The 17,958-nt window shown below is 40.2% G+C and overlaps 1 protein-coding gene across 1 annotated transcript; it reads left to right on the top strand.

Annotated features, from left to right (window-relative positions):
* Positions 1-1,973: 1,973 nt before the first annotated feature.
* Positions 1,974-17,427, top strand: pcsk1 (proprotein convertase subtilisin/kexin type 1). Its single transcript, XM_017422918.2, has 14 exons — positions 1,974-2,388; positions 3,771-3,875; positions 3,958-4,080; positions 8,138-8,284; positions 9,334-9,410; positions 9,626-9,714; positions 10,686-10,858; positions 11,294-11,506; positions 11,593-11,693; positions 11,832-12,065; positions 13,235-13,392; positions 13,480-13,613; positions 13,784-13,945; positions 14,302-17,427. The coding sequence occupies exons 1-14, from the start codon at positions 2,200-2,202 to the stop codon at positions 14,713-14,715; spliced, it is 2,319 nt and encodes a 772-aa protein (XP_017278407.1). The 5' UTR covers positions 1,974-2,199; the 3' UTR covers positions 14,716-17,427.
* The last annotated feature ends 531 nt before the right edge of the window (positions 17,428-17,958 follow it).

The following is a 17,958-nucleotide window of genomic DNA, read 5'->3' as shown; positions in this document are numbered from 1 at the left end:
TACTTCATTCAGAATCGTATGCGATACCTCGTAGGATGTGTTAGCTCTTAGAGTATATGTTGAGGATGACTCTCGGCTACTGCTACAACAAAGTTTAGCTCAATATCTGAAAAACTGGTTGAGTTGTAGACATGGATGAGATGGCAGTTCAAGATGGCTGTGGCAACCATCTTAAATTGGATTGACTCTTTACATTAATCAGTTGTATTTGTGAATCCAGTCATTACTTTCTGAGAGATTCATTAAAGTCCCTCCAATAGTTCATGACATATTTTGCTAACAAACAGAGTTGACTCCAAAGTTGTTGTTTTTCAAAACAGATCCTAGTTCTCAGAGTATGAGTTGGGGCTGACTGTCAGCTACTAACACAGCAAATGTTCGCTCAATAACTGTAAAACTAACTGAGTTATAGTTATCATTGTGTTTTCTAATGTAGATTCAATTATTAGTTTAAGAGTTTTATTAAAATCTGTCCAGTAGCTCATCAGATATTGTGCTGACATGGCAGACAAACAAACACATAAACACATTATGGCTCTTCTGTCTTCAGCTACAGGGGATAAAGTGTCAGAAAAGTGAACAAACCAACCACAAAACATGTGGCAAACCAGGAAAACAACAAGATCCAGACAAACATGCTTTATTAAACTGTGGAGTGAACAGAAATGTAACAAAATCTTTCTTGTGAAAGTAAACAAGATCTAAATGGACACAATCAGCAGAGAGAACTGCTGTGTGTGTATGCATGTGTGTGTCAGATAAGAGTTGTGGGTCTTTCCTTTAATAAATTTTCCACAGCTACAGTAAAACAATAACCATAAGAAACATTTACAACCACAACTCTGCTGCTCTTCAAACACAATTGACTGGAGGAAATAATAAACTATACAAGCAAGAGGCACACTTAAACAAATACTATTAAGTTGGAATTTTTGAAATATCTTCATCTCTATCTTTCTCTATTTTTTGACAAAAAAAAACAATAGCCACTGATGGCACATTTCAGTTGTTAACAACTGCAGTTTTATACATTTCCAGAACAAACTGTAAAATGTAATTTTGTTCAGTATTGTAAATACAGTACTCCAAGGATGAGGTGCACTATAAGAGAAAATTGTCCAAAGGTGTTTTCCCTTCTCTGGTAACAGCTCTGTAGTCAAGTTTTAATTTTGTTCAACAAGTGATTCAGGAAAATAGGAGGTAAAATATTCTAAATCCTAAACAAACCTATAACCACATTTCTGAGAAAGTTGGGACGTTGTGGAAAATGTAAAAAATACCAACTTGTCTGAGATGTTTTCTTCTATAAAATTAAAGATTTCTTACTTTAAAAAGGTGCAATTTATTCATTTGAACATTTAATGCAATTTTCCACTGTGAATGAAATATGCGGTTATGAGATTTAATTGAACCATCTGAGAAGTATAAGTTGTTTGTAATGTTTGTGATGTAATAGTCTTCCCGGCTGCTGGTATGACTAAGTTTTCCTCCCATCCTTCTGTGCTGTAGCCTCAGTCAACAAGAGGAGCTGTCCGCGGTGCTGAAACATCTTTTCCTTTCCCCTGATAAGAGAACACACGAAAGGCTTCACAGAGAAGCATTTTCCAGTTTATTTAAACAGAAGAAAGAAAAACGTGATCTTGTTTCACTGATTGTCTCAGGCAGATGGAACAATAAACACATATATGTACTGAGCAAACATCATTATGGGATCAGACAAGGTTTGGTTAATAATTTTGTGCTTCTTCCTCACCTCTCCTCCTCCTCCATCATCAGCAGGGATAAACAGTGGTGAGATATTTTTAGACAGGCCCTCCTCCTCCTCCTCTTCCTCCTCCCGTTCAGACTTTCTCCCTTCAGGGACCAGGACTGAATCTAACCAGAGGTAGACGCCAAACTGACGTCAGAGCACCAGTAATTTGACGTGTGAACCCCCCCCCCATCGAGTCCACACACACGCGCGCGCGCGCGCACTCAGTCAGACACAGAGAGCAGCCCTGCCTATCAACAGCATCTCCTCTCCTCTCCTCTCCGGGGTCAGAAGCGCGCACTTTTACGCTCCTCCGTCTCATTTTCCAACCATCACTTTCAGCTCGCAGGCTCTCTGCGCTCTTATTGAGGATAAACGATCTGATTAAATACAAGGACAGGTAAATATTCTTGTTGTGTTTCTCCGTTTGGCTGTTCCCCCCCCCTGACATGGAAGTGAGATGCCGTCCAGCGGTGATGTTGTGTGTGTTGGCCGTCCTCTGCGCCGTCGCTCCCCGCTCCCTGGGCTCTCTCTACGGGGACAGACAGTACCTGAACGAGTGGGCTGTGGAGATCCCGGGCGGGATGTCCGCCGCCCAGGCCATCGCCAAGGAGCTGGACTACGATCTGGTCCGACAGGTAAGGACCCAACCAACGCCTCGGAGCTCCGCATCCAGTCAGATTACAAATAATAATAAGTTCAAATGACTTAATTAAAAGGGAGGCTTTTATTTACTTGTTTCGGGCTGGAACTGGGGGCGGCGGGCAAAATTGACACAGCCTCAGTTTAAGCTTAAAAAGATTAACAACAGCAGCCAAACAGGAGCACCATTCAGTTTTAATCAAACCAGGAAGCTGGGCGGTGTAGCCTATAAGCCGATCAGGAAATAGGAAATCAGTGTTTTTGTGTTTTTTTCCCGCTCGTCTCAGTAGAAATGCTTTTCCAGCTCGCTGTTAAATCACAGGATTACAGCATGCTATGACTCACTCACGGCCCTGACCTGTCCTGTCCATCCCAGTCTGTCCCAGTTGTCCAGCCTGACTCTTGACCACACCAGCAGGTCTGTCGTTCTTATTATAGGCGAGACCAGGTCCAATTAAAACACCTTTGGCTTTTGCCACCACTAATAAAAGTTAAATACATTAAAGAAACATGGAAAATATTTTTTAAATAAGGTATTTTCTTTGCTCCTGTATTAAACTATAACCAATCAGTAATATCAATAAGAAGTTTATCTTTTCTACAGTTAGCTCATAATTATAAGGTGCATTTTGTACTTTAGAGTAAATTAATTTCCCTTAATTTAATCCAGTTTTGCTCATCTAATCAGGTACATTAGCTTTTACCTAAATCAGCAATTTCTATTTAAATATGGTATATTATGTTTTCTATGTTAGGCTTCATGACCGACAGCCAAATAAAAATCATTTTATTTCATTGTGTTTGGCATGTTATGTCCTACACTGTGCAACCAGAAAGCATGATATCCAGTATAATTGTACCCCACTGACTACCTCACACATTTCCCTAAATATGAAAAGGATCTTGCGTGACATAGTGTCACATAATGTCTGACAATAATCTAAGGTAACAAAACTATAAATGTATCTACTTGTGAAAGAAAGAGAAGCTATTTAATGTGGAAGTAAGACCGGAACTTTGAACCGAGTGTTATGGATTTGACCAGTTTGCTTCTTTATGTCAGATATACAATGAGTTCGTACCACTGTTTCTTTATGTCTGCTATAGGCTTAGTATTTTCTGAGATGGACTCATTATTACAAGTTTAAGAATATATATATATATATATATATATATATATATATATATATATATATAAAGAGAGAGATCTGTAAACAGGCTTATTTGTTCTACTTGGGAACTGATCTCTAATCATTTAATAATGATGCACAGCTAACTGCAGGGGAAACAAAAAGAAAAAATGATGTCTCAGTCACCAGATTTCATCTAACGTCCTGCAAAACAGTTTTTCCTCTCTGACACCATGCCTTATCTCCAGATTGGGGCCCTGGAGAACCACTTCTTGTTCAAACACCGCAACCATCCTCGCAGAATGAAACGCAGCAGCGACCACGTCACCAGGCAGCTGTCGGAGGATGATCGGGTAAGTGGTCCGGATTACCTCATCCGTGTTGGCGCTCCTCGTGTTTCAAGACTGCTGAAAATGTCTCTGTGTGTCTGTGCAGGTGCTGTGGGCAGAACAGCAGTATGAAAAGCGGCGCAACAAGCGAGCGGCCCTCAGGGACTGCAGGGACTGTTCCGTGGACAAGCTGTTTGACGATCCCATGTGGAACCAGCAGTGGTACCTGGTGAGTTAACGAGTTCTCCATCAAATCAAGCAGTTTTGGTCAAATATCTGGACAGATTTAGGTTTAAATCTGGCCATATGTTGTGTACTTTGAGTTCTGGTTTGACCTTCTGTTTGTCTGCAGCCTGTCTGCCCTCCCGCCTCCCTAGAAACCTGAAAACTAAAACCCTCCCTTTGTCACATGCTTTGAGCTGGAGATCACTGAGCACACTTATGCAAACATTTTCACACGCAACAGGTGTGTCAGTAGGTTCGTGTGCCTCCATGTTTGCAAGCAGTACTGCGACTGTCAGTGGTGCAAAAAAAAAACAAAAAACAGCAAACACACAGCGCACATACATGACAATAATGAAACAATAGCTTACCGCGCAGGCAGCTCCAGCCAAAAGACCCATTTGCTTAATTGGTTCCACAGTCCCTGGTGGAGATGAGAGACGATAATCCAGGAGGATGGAGCAGAGTGGAGCAACATGCATTTACCCAGAAAGGCATGTTTTAGACACAGAGAAGCAAAACAGCAGATTGTCACAGCTGTGCGCCCCCTTTCAGATCCATTGCTGATATGTTTACGACATGCTGTCTTCAAATCCTTTGCTGATTTTCAGCCACGAGTTAAAAATAACCTCTGCAACACAGATAATGAAAGGCCTAACATTTCTTGAAGGAATGCGTACAACCTGCAGCCTTTCATGCCGGACTTTTAAACTTAGAAATAACAGTTAGAGCCATTTGGTTACATCTTGAAAATAGCATTATGCGTGATCTAATACAATATTGCAAAATCTTTCATGAGCTGTTAGAGCTCAGCTCAGAGTATGTGCTGGGAATGACTCTCAGCTACTACCACAACAAATTCTAACTTGATGTCTGTAAAACCAACTGAGTTATAGTCATTTATGTGTTTGGTAAGGTTGATTAGCTGTGGCAGCCATCTTGAATTGGATTGATTTCAAAAGATAATCAGTTGTAGATGTCCTTATTAATATTAATTTAGTTACAGAGAGTTTCAATAAATTGTCTACTGATTCAAGAGAAATTTTGCCAACACAATAAATAAATGAGCACACACACACAGGTAAACCCATTATCATCTTCCTTTCACCTTCTGGTTGGGGCTGATAATAAAATTACACATCATCAGGATTTTCTTTCAAATTTGATAATAAAACACAAACCCGACCATGTCATATTTTTTACATGTGCTCCGTTTGTAATATTCAGATAACAGCTACAAGCTAAATCTGGTTATTGGAACAAATCATTAAAGGGAAACAGATTGCAAACAATAAGAAATGAGGCATTTGTTTTGTTATTTTAGTCAAAAACAGAGCAGAGCATATTCCCCATCATCTGATAAGCTGCAGGACACAGATGGGTTTTGTTTTTGGCCGAATCGTCTCACTCTATTTGGATAAATGACTTCATCAGGTGAAGCTGATCAACAAATCTTTGAGCTCCTTCATGCTGGATCACCAGCAAGTATTCCCTCCAGATCTGACAAAAAAGAAAAGCCTTAAAGTGTGTGCAGTTGTGTGTTGTGTTGCATGTGGATTTGGGTAGGAGGAGGAGTCGCTCTCTCAGCCTTGACTGTTTTTTTTTTTTTGCACTTGCACTAACCGAACATTAGTCATGCTCGTGGTGGATGAGAAAACAAATTGAGATGAATCATTTTTGCCAATGAGGGATGATGACACTAATGGAACTGGCCTTAAAGTGCCGCTTTCTGTATTTCCACATCATCCCGTGTCTGTGTCATGGCAATGGGCCGCGTTACGGCTCATCTGAGGTGGATGTGATTCATTCGCTTCCCTCATTTAGCTCGAACAAAATCCGGCAACAGATAAAACCGTGGTCTCCATGTCACTTTTCTTTTTTATCTCTGTCATTGCGGTTATTAGTCTTGTGCTCTTTTTATAGCATTAACAAATGAGGACACACGGGATAATGAGGGGCATGATTAGATAACGAAGGGACTGGGAGGTTGTAAAAGACTGCAGTGTGTAGGAAATGCAAAGAGATGCTACAAGAGACTGTGATGCTGGCAGGCTTTGATGAGCGCTGATGGTGGACTGAAGGTGGAGCTGTGTATGGTAGGACGGCAGAGGTGGAGAGCTGGAGCAAAAGAGTGTCTTTATCTGTCACCCGTGGGTGACTGCCTGAACCTAATTAAAGCATGACTCATTCTTGCAGTTGGATTTCCCTCCTGCCTGCATGGCGGTGAGAGTGTATTCATGGCTGAGCGAGTGTCGGTCTGTGTTAATGATGCTTTTTTGTGAGACACACATAAGCGTCTGTGATTGTTTGCTGAATACTATTAAAATGGATGAAAGGCTGAAGACTGAGAGCCACCTCAGCTTCTAGCAGCATCAACAAGTGACCTACATGGTGTCACCTTACAGCTTGAAAAAAGCTGTTTCAAAAAAAAAAAAAAAAAGAAAGAGTGGCACATGTTTAGCATTTGCATTGAAATTTGTGATCTACTGTATTTACAGCCAAAAAAACAAACATTAATGTCCCAAAAAGATTGGGGATTCAGGTAAGAACAGAGGAATACTTTGCAGGGATGAGTCATATCTTGGGCTGGTGTTGTGCAGCGGCAGTGCACAACACACAGACATCAGAGTCCTTTGTTAAGCTTAGCCATGTCCAGATGTAAATCACAATCCTCCAAGGGCATCAGGAAGAAACCAGCCCTAAAAGAATAAAAGTTGACATTTTTGTTTGCTTTTCTAAACAAAGAGGGGCAATAAAAGGGGACATGTGTGGCTTCTGTTCAGACACGAAGAGGGTTTAAGTGTTAAACGCTGGAAGCAGTTTTATTCTGTTTTTATGTATATCTAAATATGTTATTATTGCATCAAAAAATGAAACCAAGTGTGTGAAAGTCAGAGGTTACTTCTGCTTTTAATAAAGTAGAGTTTTACTTGTTTTGGGGAGATTTTAAACTGCACTGATTGTCATTTTTTCACTAAGGTAAAATATTTAAACACTTCTGCTGCTACTGGTTAACCCACCTTGAAGACGTGTTTAGTTTATTAGTTTATTGAAACTTCTTTATGACAGACAGCCAAATTAATAAAATAAAGCTACTTAATAAGAAAACAACATGATAGGTATACTCAGGGGATTCAGTGTATGATACATCAGAGCATTGTGGGTGTCTTTTGTCCAATCTGATAAACTTGGATTCATATTTATGACAGTTTTTTCCAGATTACTCTGTTGATTGTTGACTGACAGTGACAACAGCTAATTGCCTGGCTTACAGGACGGGTTTTTGTGGCATTTAAAAGCTTCAAAGCAATTCTGTGCTCGTATATGAAGCAGCTTTCTTAGCAAACATATCAGGACTTCCACTCCCTGCCAGTCAAGGTAGAGGGGGTTGTTTCCCCCAAACGGAGGCGAGATCTTTACAGAGAAGCTAATAGTCCAGACGTGTCACTTCACTTTATAGAGTTTAACTCTGAGCAAATTGACGAGCTATTGGCTAGTCTGAGCATGGCCAAGACCAAAGTGACTTGCTGGTAAATGGTCGCAGAATGTGAAATTTATGACATTGTAATGGTTTATAAAACAGCATTTGCATCAAAATCTATCTACAGCAAGTAAGATAATCCTTTATGACCTTTTTACAGAATTCGACTTTAAATGACCTGAACTACATTGCTTTTAAACACAATCTAACACGTGAATTTTTAACTAATCTGGAGAAAACAAGTGTGTCAACCAAATCAGAGTCATAGCTGTTGCCTGTGTAGGCACCTAGGGGGTTAAATTAAACTATAGAGTTGTTCTATTGGACCACTCAAACAGTCGTGACCTTCTTCTAGCGTTCTTCCTGCAAGCGTTCATACAGTATGAGTGGCCCAACAAAGAAAAAGCTGACAACCCAGTAATGAATGTCTGTAAAGGTCAATGAACGCGCCGAGAAATCTCAGCAGGCAGAGACTTTGGCTGAATGTCTGTATGATAACACTTAAACGGCGTGCTTAGAGGATGTGCTCAGAGATGTTTACGTGTAGCTAATCTTTTTTTTTTTTCTTGTCCCCATCTTCCAGCAAGACACCCGGACGTCATCCTCGCTGCCCAAGCTGGACCTGCACGTGATCCCCGTGTGGCAGAAAGGCATCACGGGGAAAGGAGTGGTCATCACCGTCCTCGATGACGGGCTCGAGTGGAACCACACGGACATCTTCTCCAACTACGTAAGACACCGTTTCCATGGAAACCCAGACATCCCCCCCCCCTCCCTCGTGTCTGGGTCTGCTGTTGCCATAGCGACTCTGCTGGCAACACCTTACGAGGCTCTTCATAATGACAGCAATAAATCCGCTGTACGATGATGACGATGATGCCTGTCTCCCAGGGGCTTTGTGGTATTTAATTACTGGATGCAGAAAATGTTTTCGATGGGAATCAAAAGCCTTTTTGCATTTGTGGGCGATGAACTTTTAAATATTCACCATTTCCTTCAGCAAGTTTTAACCTTGTCTGAAAGAGGGCAGCAGATAATTGCAATTACGGCCAAATGAGAGCTGAGTGAGGTTTCGTTTTGGCCGAGTTTCTCTTGTTTATGGACACTCTATAACAGACCTATCTGTGATGGAGTTACAAACACGGCTGTTTGAATAACACCACATCCCCACCAAAGCAAAGGAGCACAAGAAAAACATAGAGGAGAGACGAGAAATAATGAATGACAACAACCCCTAATGTAATTATGTTAATGCTTATTAATCCTCGGATCAATCAGCGAAGACGCTCAGCTTTAATAAACAGTGCAAATCATCAGCGTGGATTTACATAACGAATAATAACTGTCAGGCATCTGATTTAATTGGTTGTTAAAGTTGTTACTGCAAATCAGGAGCTGACAGAAAGGCAGAACGCCGCTTTTTAGTTTTCTTGTCTGTAGGAAGCTGACATGCTGATCATTTCATTAACAGAAGATAAAGACACAGATTATAAGTATGACTTGTCAGACCACATAACACACTTAAAATGTTTGATTCTGACCCAGTCCTCAGGTAAAAACTGCGTTTGTAAGCTGTGTCCGTGTTGGCAAGTTGTCCTTTAACCTCTAAGTTCCTCACATGTGGTCTCACTTTTTGATAAAGTGTCTTCGCACATTATCACTCGCGCTGTGGATGTCACCATGACGACCGGTCGGCCCTGACAACCCTGCCTTTGAAGCGTTTGTCACTGATGCTCTCTGACTGATGCCTGCTGATAGTTTTCTTTATGTTTCCCAAAGGACGCCGCAGCCAGCTACGATTTCAACGACAACGACCCCGACCCCTTTCCCAGATACGACTCCACCAATGAAAACAAGTACGTTAACTTGTAATGTTAGCTGAACCTCATTGGTTTATTTAGGGTTTTAATAAATCTGCCTTTTGGGTTCACTCCCCTTTTCCTTGGTTTTGCATGTTTTTAAACAATAAAGACAGGGTATGTTGTTCAAAGTGAACATTCTAGATAAAAACCCAGCCGTCGGACCAAAAGCAGCATATCAACACGTTTTTGATCATGTTATTTCTGTGCAGGCACGGCACCAGGTGTGCAGGGGAGATTGCAATGCAGGCAGACAACAATAAATGTGGGGTTGGAGTGGCGTACAACTCAAAGGTCGGAGGTAAGGACTTTGTTTCAATGCTTCTTCAGTATGAAACATGTCAAACAAGATCTTTTTTATTTCTCCTTTTACCTCGTCTTTTTCTAATCCACCACCGGTGCCCAGTATTTGTTCTTCTTGCCATTTAACTAACACAACACCAAACACAATGTGTTTTAGAATAAAGTTTATCAACTGAAACAGAAACTGTCACAGTTTTGTTTAGTTTCAGCTTCGTTTATCATTTAAATCCTAATGATTTTACAAGAAATGAGTTAATGTGTCAAATTTAGTTGATGCTGATGATAAATTGTTATTTTCCGCAGTAACACCAGAATAAAGAATTAAAAGCATTTATTAATGAAACTTGAATTCTTGAAGTAATGCACATCTCTGTCGACTTGCATGCATAAGTTTAAAAAAAAACTGCTCGTATGATCAGCAAGTGCTTAAAGCATGGGATGAGGATGACTCTCAGCTACTACCACACCAAATGTTAGCTCAACATCTGAGTTATATCCATATTTGTGTCCTCCGAGGTCAACTAGCTGTGGTGGCCATTTTGAATTAAGCTAATACCAAAAATTGATCATTTAGAATAGGACATCCAAGCACTACTTTGGATGTTTCAGATTAGTCCATTCAGTGGTTCAAAAGATATTTTGCTAACAGACAGACACACAAATGCACACACACATGCAGAATGATGAAATACCAAAGACACTATTATTACAGACTCCACATACTGTATGTTTGTTTTTACTTATTTTTAATCATGTTAGGATTAGCCTACATGGAGGCTTGAATTTGACACCATATGCAAATTACTGAGCTCCAGTTCATCTCAGTGGGATTTCAGAAAAATGCAAACGTCCCCAAACTTGTTCCTTCATGCTCCCGAGGCGCCTTCGCTTTTCAGTTCGTCTTTGAGTTTCAACATTAGTAAATACAAAAAAATGCAGAGTGATGACGCTCTGTCCTCCTCTGCTCAGGAATTCGAATGCTGGATGGAATCGTGACGGACGCCATCGAGGCGAGCTCCATTGGATTCAATCCGAACCACGTGGACATCTACAGCGCCAGCTGGGGACCCAACGACGATGGCAAGACGGTGGAGGGTCCTGGTCGACTGGCCCAGAAGGCTTTTGAGTACGGCATCCAGAAGGTAAATTATACAATAGACAGTGTTTTTTTGCTTTTATTCACACTTATCTGATGTGATCTGATGGGCGCAGTTAACCTCAGCAGTGGTGGGAATCAGATGGAGCAGGATCAATATGAACAATGCAATAAGCTGCTAAGAATGAAACCTCTAATGACAAAACGTCACAAGTAATAGTCAGTCACTTTTGTTGCTGTGGCATTTTCAAAATACCACATTGTTTAAACGTACAGACCGTCTTCTCTATAGAAAGACTCATTACATCTCAGTCCTTATAATAATTTCCTAAATCCTTCCATTCTGTTAACAATAGTTACTGTATTTTTACTCTATTTTGTAGTTTTGCACATTATAAATAAGTTTTGCGATCTAAATAACTGGGTATTATCTGATGCAACACATCCATTACTTTCTTTCCTTCATTGTGGCTTTTTGTAGGGCCGTGGTGGGAAAGGCTCTATCTTCGTTTGGGCATCAGGTAATGGAGGCCGTCAGGGCGATAACTGTGACTGTGACGGCTACACGGACAGTATCTACACCATCTCCATCAGCAGCGCCTCCCAGCAGGGCCTGTCCCCGTGGTACGCTGAGAAGTGCTCCTCCACTCTGGCTACGGCCTACAGCAGCGGAGACTACACTGACCAGAGGATCGTAAGTTGCTGTTCTCATAGACCACTCACTTTTTTACTGTATTTTGTCATTTTCTTCATGTCATTCTTTGCTTTTGATTCTGTCAGACGAGTGCAGATCTTCACAACGAGTGCACTCAGACTCACACCGGAACATCAGCTTCTGCTCCACTGGCTGCTGGAATATTTGCCCTGGCACTGGAACAAAAGTAGGAGACAACAAATAAAACACTTCTTACTATCATCTGTTGCAGTGTAATTCACTGTAAGGAACTATTTAGTGAGGTATCATTCAGTATGTTTAATTAAATCTTCACCAATCTTGCTGTCCTTGTTTGTCCCCTCAGTCCTGATCTTACCTGGAGGGACCTGCAGCACATTGTGGTCTGGACCTCAGAGTTTGATCCTTTGGCCAATAACCCAGGCTGGAAGAGGAACGGAGCCGGGCTGATGGTCAACAGCCGCTTTGGCTTTGGTCTTCTCAACGCTAAAGCCCTTGTGGACCTCGCTGACCCGGCTGTATGGAAACATGTGCCAGAAAAGAAGCAGTGCATCGTCAGGGATGACAATTTCCAGCCAAGGTATGTGCAGATTACGTATCTGCTGCTTTTTCCCTCTCCAAATATTATTAATTTACTATGGTCTAGTTTTTAACTGACCTTTACCTAACATAACACTTTATTTCCCTTTTTTCTTACATTTACAACAAAAAAACCTTCCAATTGATAAGGAGTAAACAGTAAGCACTAGACTTACAGACAGATTTGAAGATTTAAAAAAGAATATTCCCATTTTTGCTGCTTTCTTTTTGTTGTCGTTGCTTTGGATTAATCTCCATCCTCAGGGGCAGAAAAGCCTTCAAATATTTGATGTCATATAATGCAGCTAAGTGTTGTAAAACATAACCTAAACGTTGTGTTCTCTACAAATATGGGCCTCTGTGAAAACATCATGAACAAGTAATATCTTACCTGTTGTAGATAGCTTTTTGAACGACCTCAGTTTGGAGAAATAGTTTAATTTTGACTATCTCCTTCCATCTTAAACCAACTCCAGAGTTGAGAGTTCAGAGCTTTTGCAGAAATGTTACAATATTTTTGCCTGAATGCTACAGCTAGCTGCCGTTAGTTGCAAATTATCACAGAAATCCATATGAATAACAGTTTATGCAAAACTGATGAATATGTAAAGGTTTAGAAAGTAGAGCTCACATTAGTCACTATGATACTTTTGAGATTGGAGCTGTTTTAGGATGGCAGCAACCCACCTTGTTTTTGGCCCTGTTCAGACTAGCTGTTAGCTTGTCCATCCATTTAGAATTAAACTCTATTTCTCCAAACCGAGATCGTTCAAAGAGCTATCTACAACAGGTAAGATATTAATTGTTCATGTCCTTTCCATAGAACCCCATATCTCCTATTTAGTACTAAGAATTTAGCTTTTACATTTTCATCAGCGTTAGTGGTCAGCTTTATGCTAGCTTAAACAATGAAATCCTTTCATTCATGTCTGGGAGAGATGAGATTTAGCTGTTTTTAAAATGGATAACCAAAAGCTTCTAAATATGCATTATATTTTCTAGAAATCACGATAAAACAAACTATATGACAGCATTCAACCTATACAAACAGACGAGCATTATGTGATTTTACTGGTTTGAGCTACAATGATACAACACACAGTATCAGAGCACACTTCTGTTGAGGAGTTGATTACGTCTCATTCATCACTATTTATATGCATTCCACAGGGAGCTAAAAGCAGCAGGAGAGATCACTATAGAGATTCCAAGCAAAGCCTGTGAGGGACAGGAGAACGCTGTCCGCTCACTGGAGCACGTGCAGGTGGAGGCCAGCATCGAATACACCCGGAGAGGGGACCTGCACATCACACTCACCTCCCCAGCTGGTAAGAGACGTGAGCACATAAACACAAGGACGTGTGAGCAAAATAACACAACCCTCAAATGATCTGTTCCTTCGGGTTTGGCCTCAGGCACCACTACAGTACTCTTGGCAGAGAGAGAGAGGGACACTTCATCTAACGGCTTCAGGAACTGGGACTTCATGTCGGTTCACACATGGGGAGAAGATCCTGCTGGAACCTGGACTTTAAAGATCACAGACACTGTGAGTTTAACAAATAAAACTTCCATGTTTTCTGGCAAAACACTTTTAAAAACTCCCAAAGTAAATAACTGCTGTAAGTGTGAAAAAATAGATCTGCCAAAGCACTTTTATGTGGATTATTTAGTATCAGCTTTGCCTTGAGAGTGAACCAGTCCTGTTCCTTTTGACAGTCGGGCCGTATGGAGAACAAGGGGCGGATCCTGAACTGGAAGCTGATTCTCCATGGAACATCAGAGAAACCGGAGCACATGAAGAAACCTCGTGTGTACATTCCTTACAATGCTGTGCAGAACGACCGCCGAGGTGTGGAGCATATGGACGACATGATGGAGGTGAGTTGGAAGAAGGGAAGGAATTAGTACTATCTTGATGACAAATTAGCTTTAATATCTGTTTTAAATAAAACTGAGGGTCAATAAATTGAATTAAACTTTATAACTCAGTCAATTTAATGAATATTGAGCTTTAATTTGTTGTGGTAGTAGCTGATACTCATCCCCGACACATACTTTGAGCACTAACAGATCCAATGGGACCTTTGTTTAAACTTTGACATGGAAAGGCAGCAGGACATATGGATTCCTTCAAGGAATGACAGTTTCTTTTGGACATGTTATGATAGTTCAGGCACAACATACCAAACAAAACATTTTTAATACCATGTCTCCTTTTTGTTTGTGTGTTACAGGAGCCCACACAGGCCCGCCCACCTCAGAAGGCAGAGCCTGCACCAGCCTCTCTCTCAGATCCAGAAATGGAGCCCCAAACCCCTTCAGACTCCCTTTACTCTCCCTCCCTGGCCCTGCTGCGCCTCCTGCAGACCGCCTTCAACCGACAGGGAACCGTGTCGCAGCAGCAACACGCGGCACCAAGGCCCTCCTCTGCCTGGAGGAAGCAGCAGCTGAGCCAGGGTATCTTTCCTACAAGGTTCCCTGCGCAAAAGCTGTACCAAGCTCTGGACTTGATCAACAAGTACCGAGGCCCCGAGGACAGTCTCTACAGCGACTACAGCGATGGCTTTTACAACATCAAGCCGTACAGGCACAGAGACGACCGGCTGCTGCAGGCCCTGTTCGAGATGCTGGATGATGCTCGGAAGTGAGCGTGGAGAGAAGAGGCAGCAGGAGGAGATGAAGAAGGGTGTTAGTTTGGGAGCAGAGGATCAAGGATAGAAATACAATACAGCAAAAAGATGTTAACAGGTCTGAAAGTGAAGAAGAGAAGATGAGAAATACCCAAAATGCTGCATTTCTAATCTTTTTCTGATCCATCACCTTTTGTTAATTACCTCTTTTAATTAAGAATTTCAAAATGGACGTATTTAGAGCCTATGTGCTGTAAAGTGTCTGTTCATGTGGTGAATCTTAAAGCATTTAATCAAAAAATATGGGGTAGCCTGGGTCCTCTTCTCTTTACTGGCTGCTCAAGCATGACACCACCTTTAAAATATAAGTTTAGCAGTAATATCTATATCTGTATATCATTCAGAAACAATGATTGTGATACGGTTTAAAGACCAATTTAAAAACACCATTTACTTGGTGTCCCATTACTAACAGAAGGCTCCCACATTAATTGGGGGTTTACTTCTTTCCCAATGAGAATAAACTGATGCTGCAAAGCTGAAATTAAATTATGAATATAATGGAAACATACTGAATGTTTAATCGATCATTTAAAAAATCTGAACATGTTAGTAAAAGTTTTATCCTCAGGTTTTTAACAACGCTAAAAGAACAGATGTTCTGTTTGCTTTAAATTATAAAGACAAATATATTTATTGTAAAAAATGATTGGCTGGGTTAGAGATTGTACAATCATAAACCTTCAAGAAATAACAAATAGAAATTTTAAGAGACTCATTTTCTTCTGCAGTTTATTTAATTTTGTATCAGTATAATGCTGCATTAGAGAAACTATTTTTCTAAGGTCCTATAAAAACTAAGTTCAATATCTATCTTTTTATTTGTGGCACCGGTTACTCAGTTTGCAAATGGTTACACCTACATCCAAACACTGCCAAACCCTTGTCAGAAACCATCACAAAAGGCTAAAACAGTTGTCTAGCATCTGTAATATGCCAGCTAAAACCACTTCTGTGGATCCATGACAATTTATTATTTGTTACTAAACTATTTTTTTGGTATTACATGTTTGGTGTGAACAGATTTATCCCTCTGCAGAAGCTGATCACAATAGGGGCTCAGCGTTGCAACATTCAGACACATTCAGGTTGAAGGCCTTAATTCATGCTGTATTACATCTGTGCACTCGTCTCTGTGTGGTGTGGATCAGTTTACGCTAATTTAAGTGTCTGTGACATGAATTGTTGTGAAGCCTTGATGCAGAGTCTCTGTTCTGCCAGCCACCAAAGTGAGGATCAAGTGATGATGTTTGGGATGAAGATGGCCACGCTCCTGGTAATTAATCCATTCTTTAGAGTAACTTGTGCTGTTCTCTTTATGTCTTTGTTTGGACGGATTATTCAGACAAAAGTTTACATTAACTAATATTTATGTTTCAACTTCTGTATGGGTGTATAAAAAAAACAAATATGAGATTTATCAAAATAAATGGCAAAGTGACAACTTAGGTGTTCAGGTCTCTGTCAGTAGAAAATAAATCAGACTTTATACAATTTTGGGTTAAAATTATTTCAAAAGTGCGCTGTTACCAGCAAAGGTGAATAAATAAATTTCAAAATATGTCTGATTTAAGATTTGAACAATTTTCTGTTTTACTCAACAAGCATGGATATTAACAATAATGTAAAATTAAACACTAGTTTATTAACTGAGTTAACTTCAATGATTTACTAATTTGTTTTGTTTTGAAGACTGACACAAATGTACAGAAAAGAAGAACAGTAATTCAACCTTAGCCAACAAAAAAATGGCTTTTAAATGACATCATGTGATACTTTTAGACCCCACATCATCTGTTAGCAGCTGAAGTATTTTGTTATGTTTTGCTACCTCATTTTTATATAACTCTGTACAAATAAAAACTTAGTTGAATAGAAATATGGTTGACATTTCTGCTCACAAATCACCAACAACAAAGCCAAAAAAACTATGAGCATTGCAAGCTAAAACGTTACTGAACCTAATTATTAAAGCAGTTTCTTTTAAGCCTTTTTCAGTTTTAATTTTCACTGTATAAAGTTGACAGTTCAACCCCTTCAGGCCCATTCATTAGGAATGCAGTGTGTTTAAAGCATTACGGATATTTGAAAGTTTTAATATTGGAAAGTGGTTATTTGTTTATCTCTCTGGATATAAAATGGTTTATAAGGTGTAAATTCCCTGGCTCAAATCACAGATTGTACCACGCAACTTGGTCATGGGAAGTAAGTTTAGAAACCAGCTGAAGACAATCAGAGTTTGGATCTGAGCCTCTGTCACATCCCGTGCAGCTCCTCCAGCCTGGGAGCCCTGAACACTGATGCTCATCTGCAGATCCCACATCCGTCCATCAGGTTTCACTCCAGGCCTCCAGCGTCTCCAGTCGAGCACCTCTCCTCCTGTCCAGATCTTCCTGCCGCTCGTCTCTTCATCTGTTCTTGTTCCAGCCGTCACCTCCCCTGATCTCAGTCGGTTTTATGCTCCCAGTTGCCTGATGTCCTCATTGTTTCCTCTGTATGTTTTCTTTTGCTGCCATGTGAGCTTTATATATCTAAATATATTAGCTTGTATTTGTTTTATTAAAGGTTTAGGTGTTTACCTGATAACCTGCCTCCTGAGTCTGTACTTGGGGTCCTCACAACACACAAGTCATGACACCAGCTGCACACTGATGTTGGCATAGGTAGCCTCTTATTTCTCACCATGAAAGGTGGATGATCATGTAACTGCTTTTGTGTGTGTCAACAAAACCTCTCATGAACCTAGATTATTGTTAATGAAACTCAGAAAACAACACAGTCCAGCGAGAACTGATTAACCTTTGGTAGTCAATCTAATTCAAGATTATCGCCACAGCAAATCAAACACAAAGATTGCTGTCTCTCAGCTAGCTTTACAGATATTGAAATAAAATTTGGTGTGGTAGTAGCTGAAAGTCATCCCCATCACATACTCTTGACGCATAATATTTTAGTTTAAAACTTTGTTGTGCAAGACAGCGGGTGATATGCATTCATTTAAACAATGCTTCTTAAAACTGTTAAACCTTTAAGTAGATATTATTCAAGAAGGAATAACAAACAGCACATGGTACAAATTTATAATTTTTTTTATTTTTTTTTTTTTTATTTTTTTTTATTAGGTTTTAACAACAAAATACAAAATGTACAAAAGTATATGAACAAGATATGAAGACTTTTCCTTTTTTTTCTTTTTTTTTT

Source organism: Kryptolebias marmoratus, linkage group LG4, assembly GCF_001649575.2.
Source record: "Kryptolebias marmoratus isolate JLee-2015 linkage group LG4, ASM164957v2, whole genome shotgun sequence".
Taxonomy (NCBI): domain Eukaryota; kingdom Metazoa; phylum Chordata; class Actinopteri; order Cyprinodontiformes; family Rivulidae; genus Kryptolebias; species Kryptolebias marmoratus.
The sequence above is the reverse complement of the archived record's forward strand: the minus strand, read 5'-3'. Positions and strand labels throughout refer to the sequence as shown.

Bases quoted from the DNA above. Each gene is read 5' to 3' on its own strand.
- pcsk1 (XM_017422918.2), top strand. From the start codon at position 2,200: ATGGAAGTGAGATGCCGTCCAGCGGTGATGTTGTGTGTGTTGGCCGTC. The intron at 9,411-9,625 runs GTACGTTAACTT...ATTTCTGTGCAG, and splicing joins GACTCCACCAATGAAAACAA to GCACGGCACCAGGTGTGCAG. The intron at 13,393-13,479 runs GTAAGAGACGTG...GTTTGGCCTCAG, and splicing joins CACACTCACCTCCCCAGCTG to GCACCACTACAGTACTCTTG.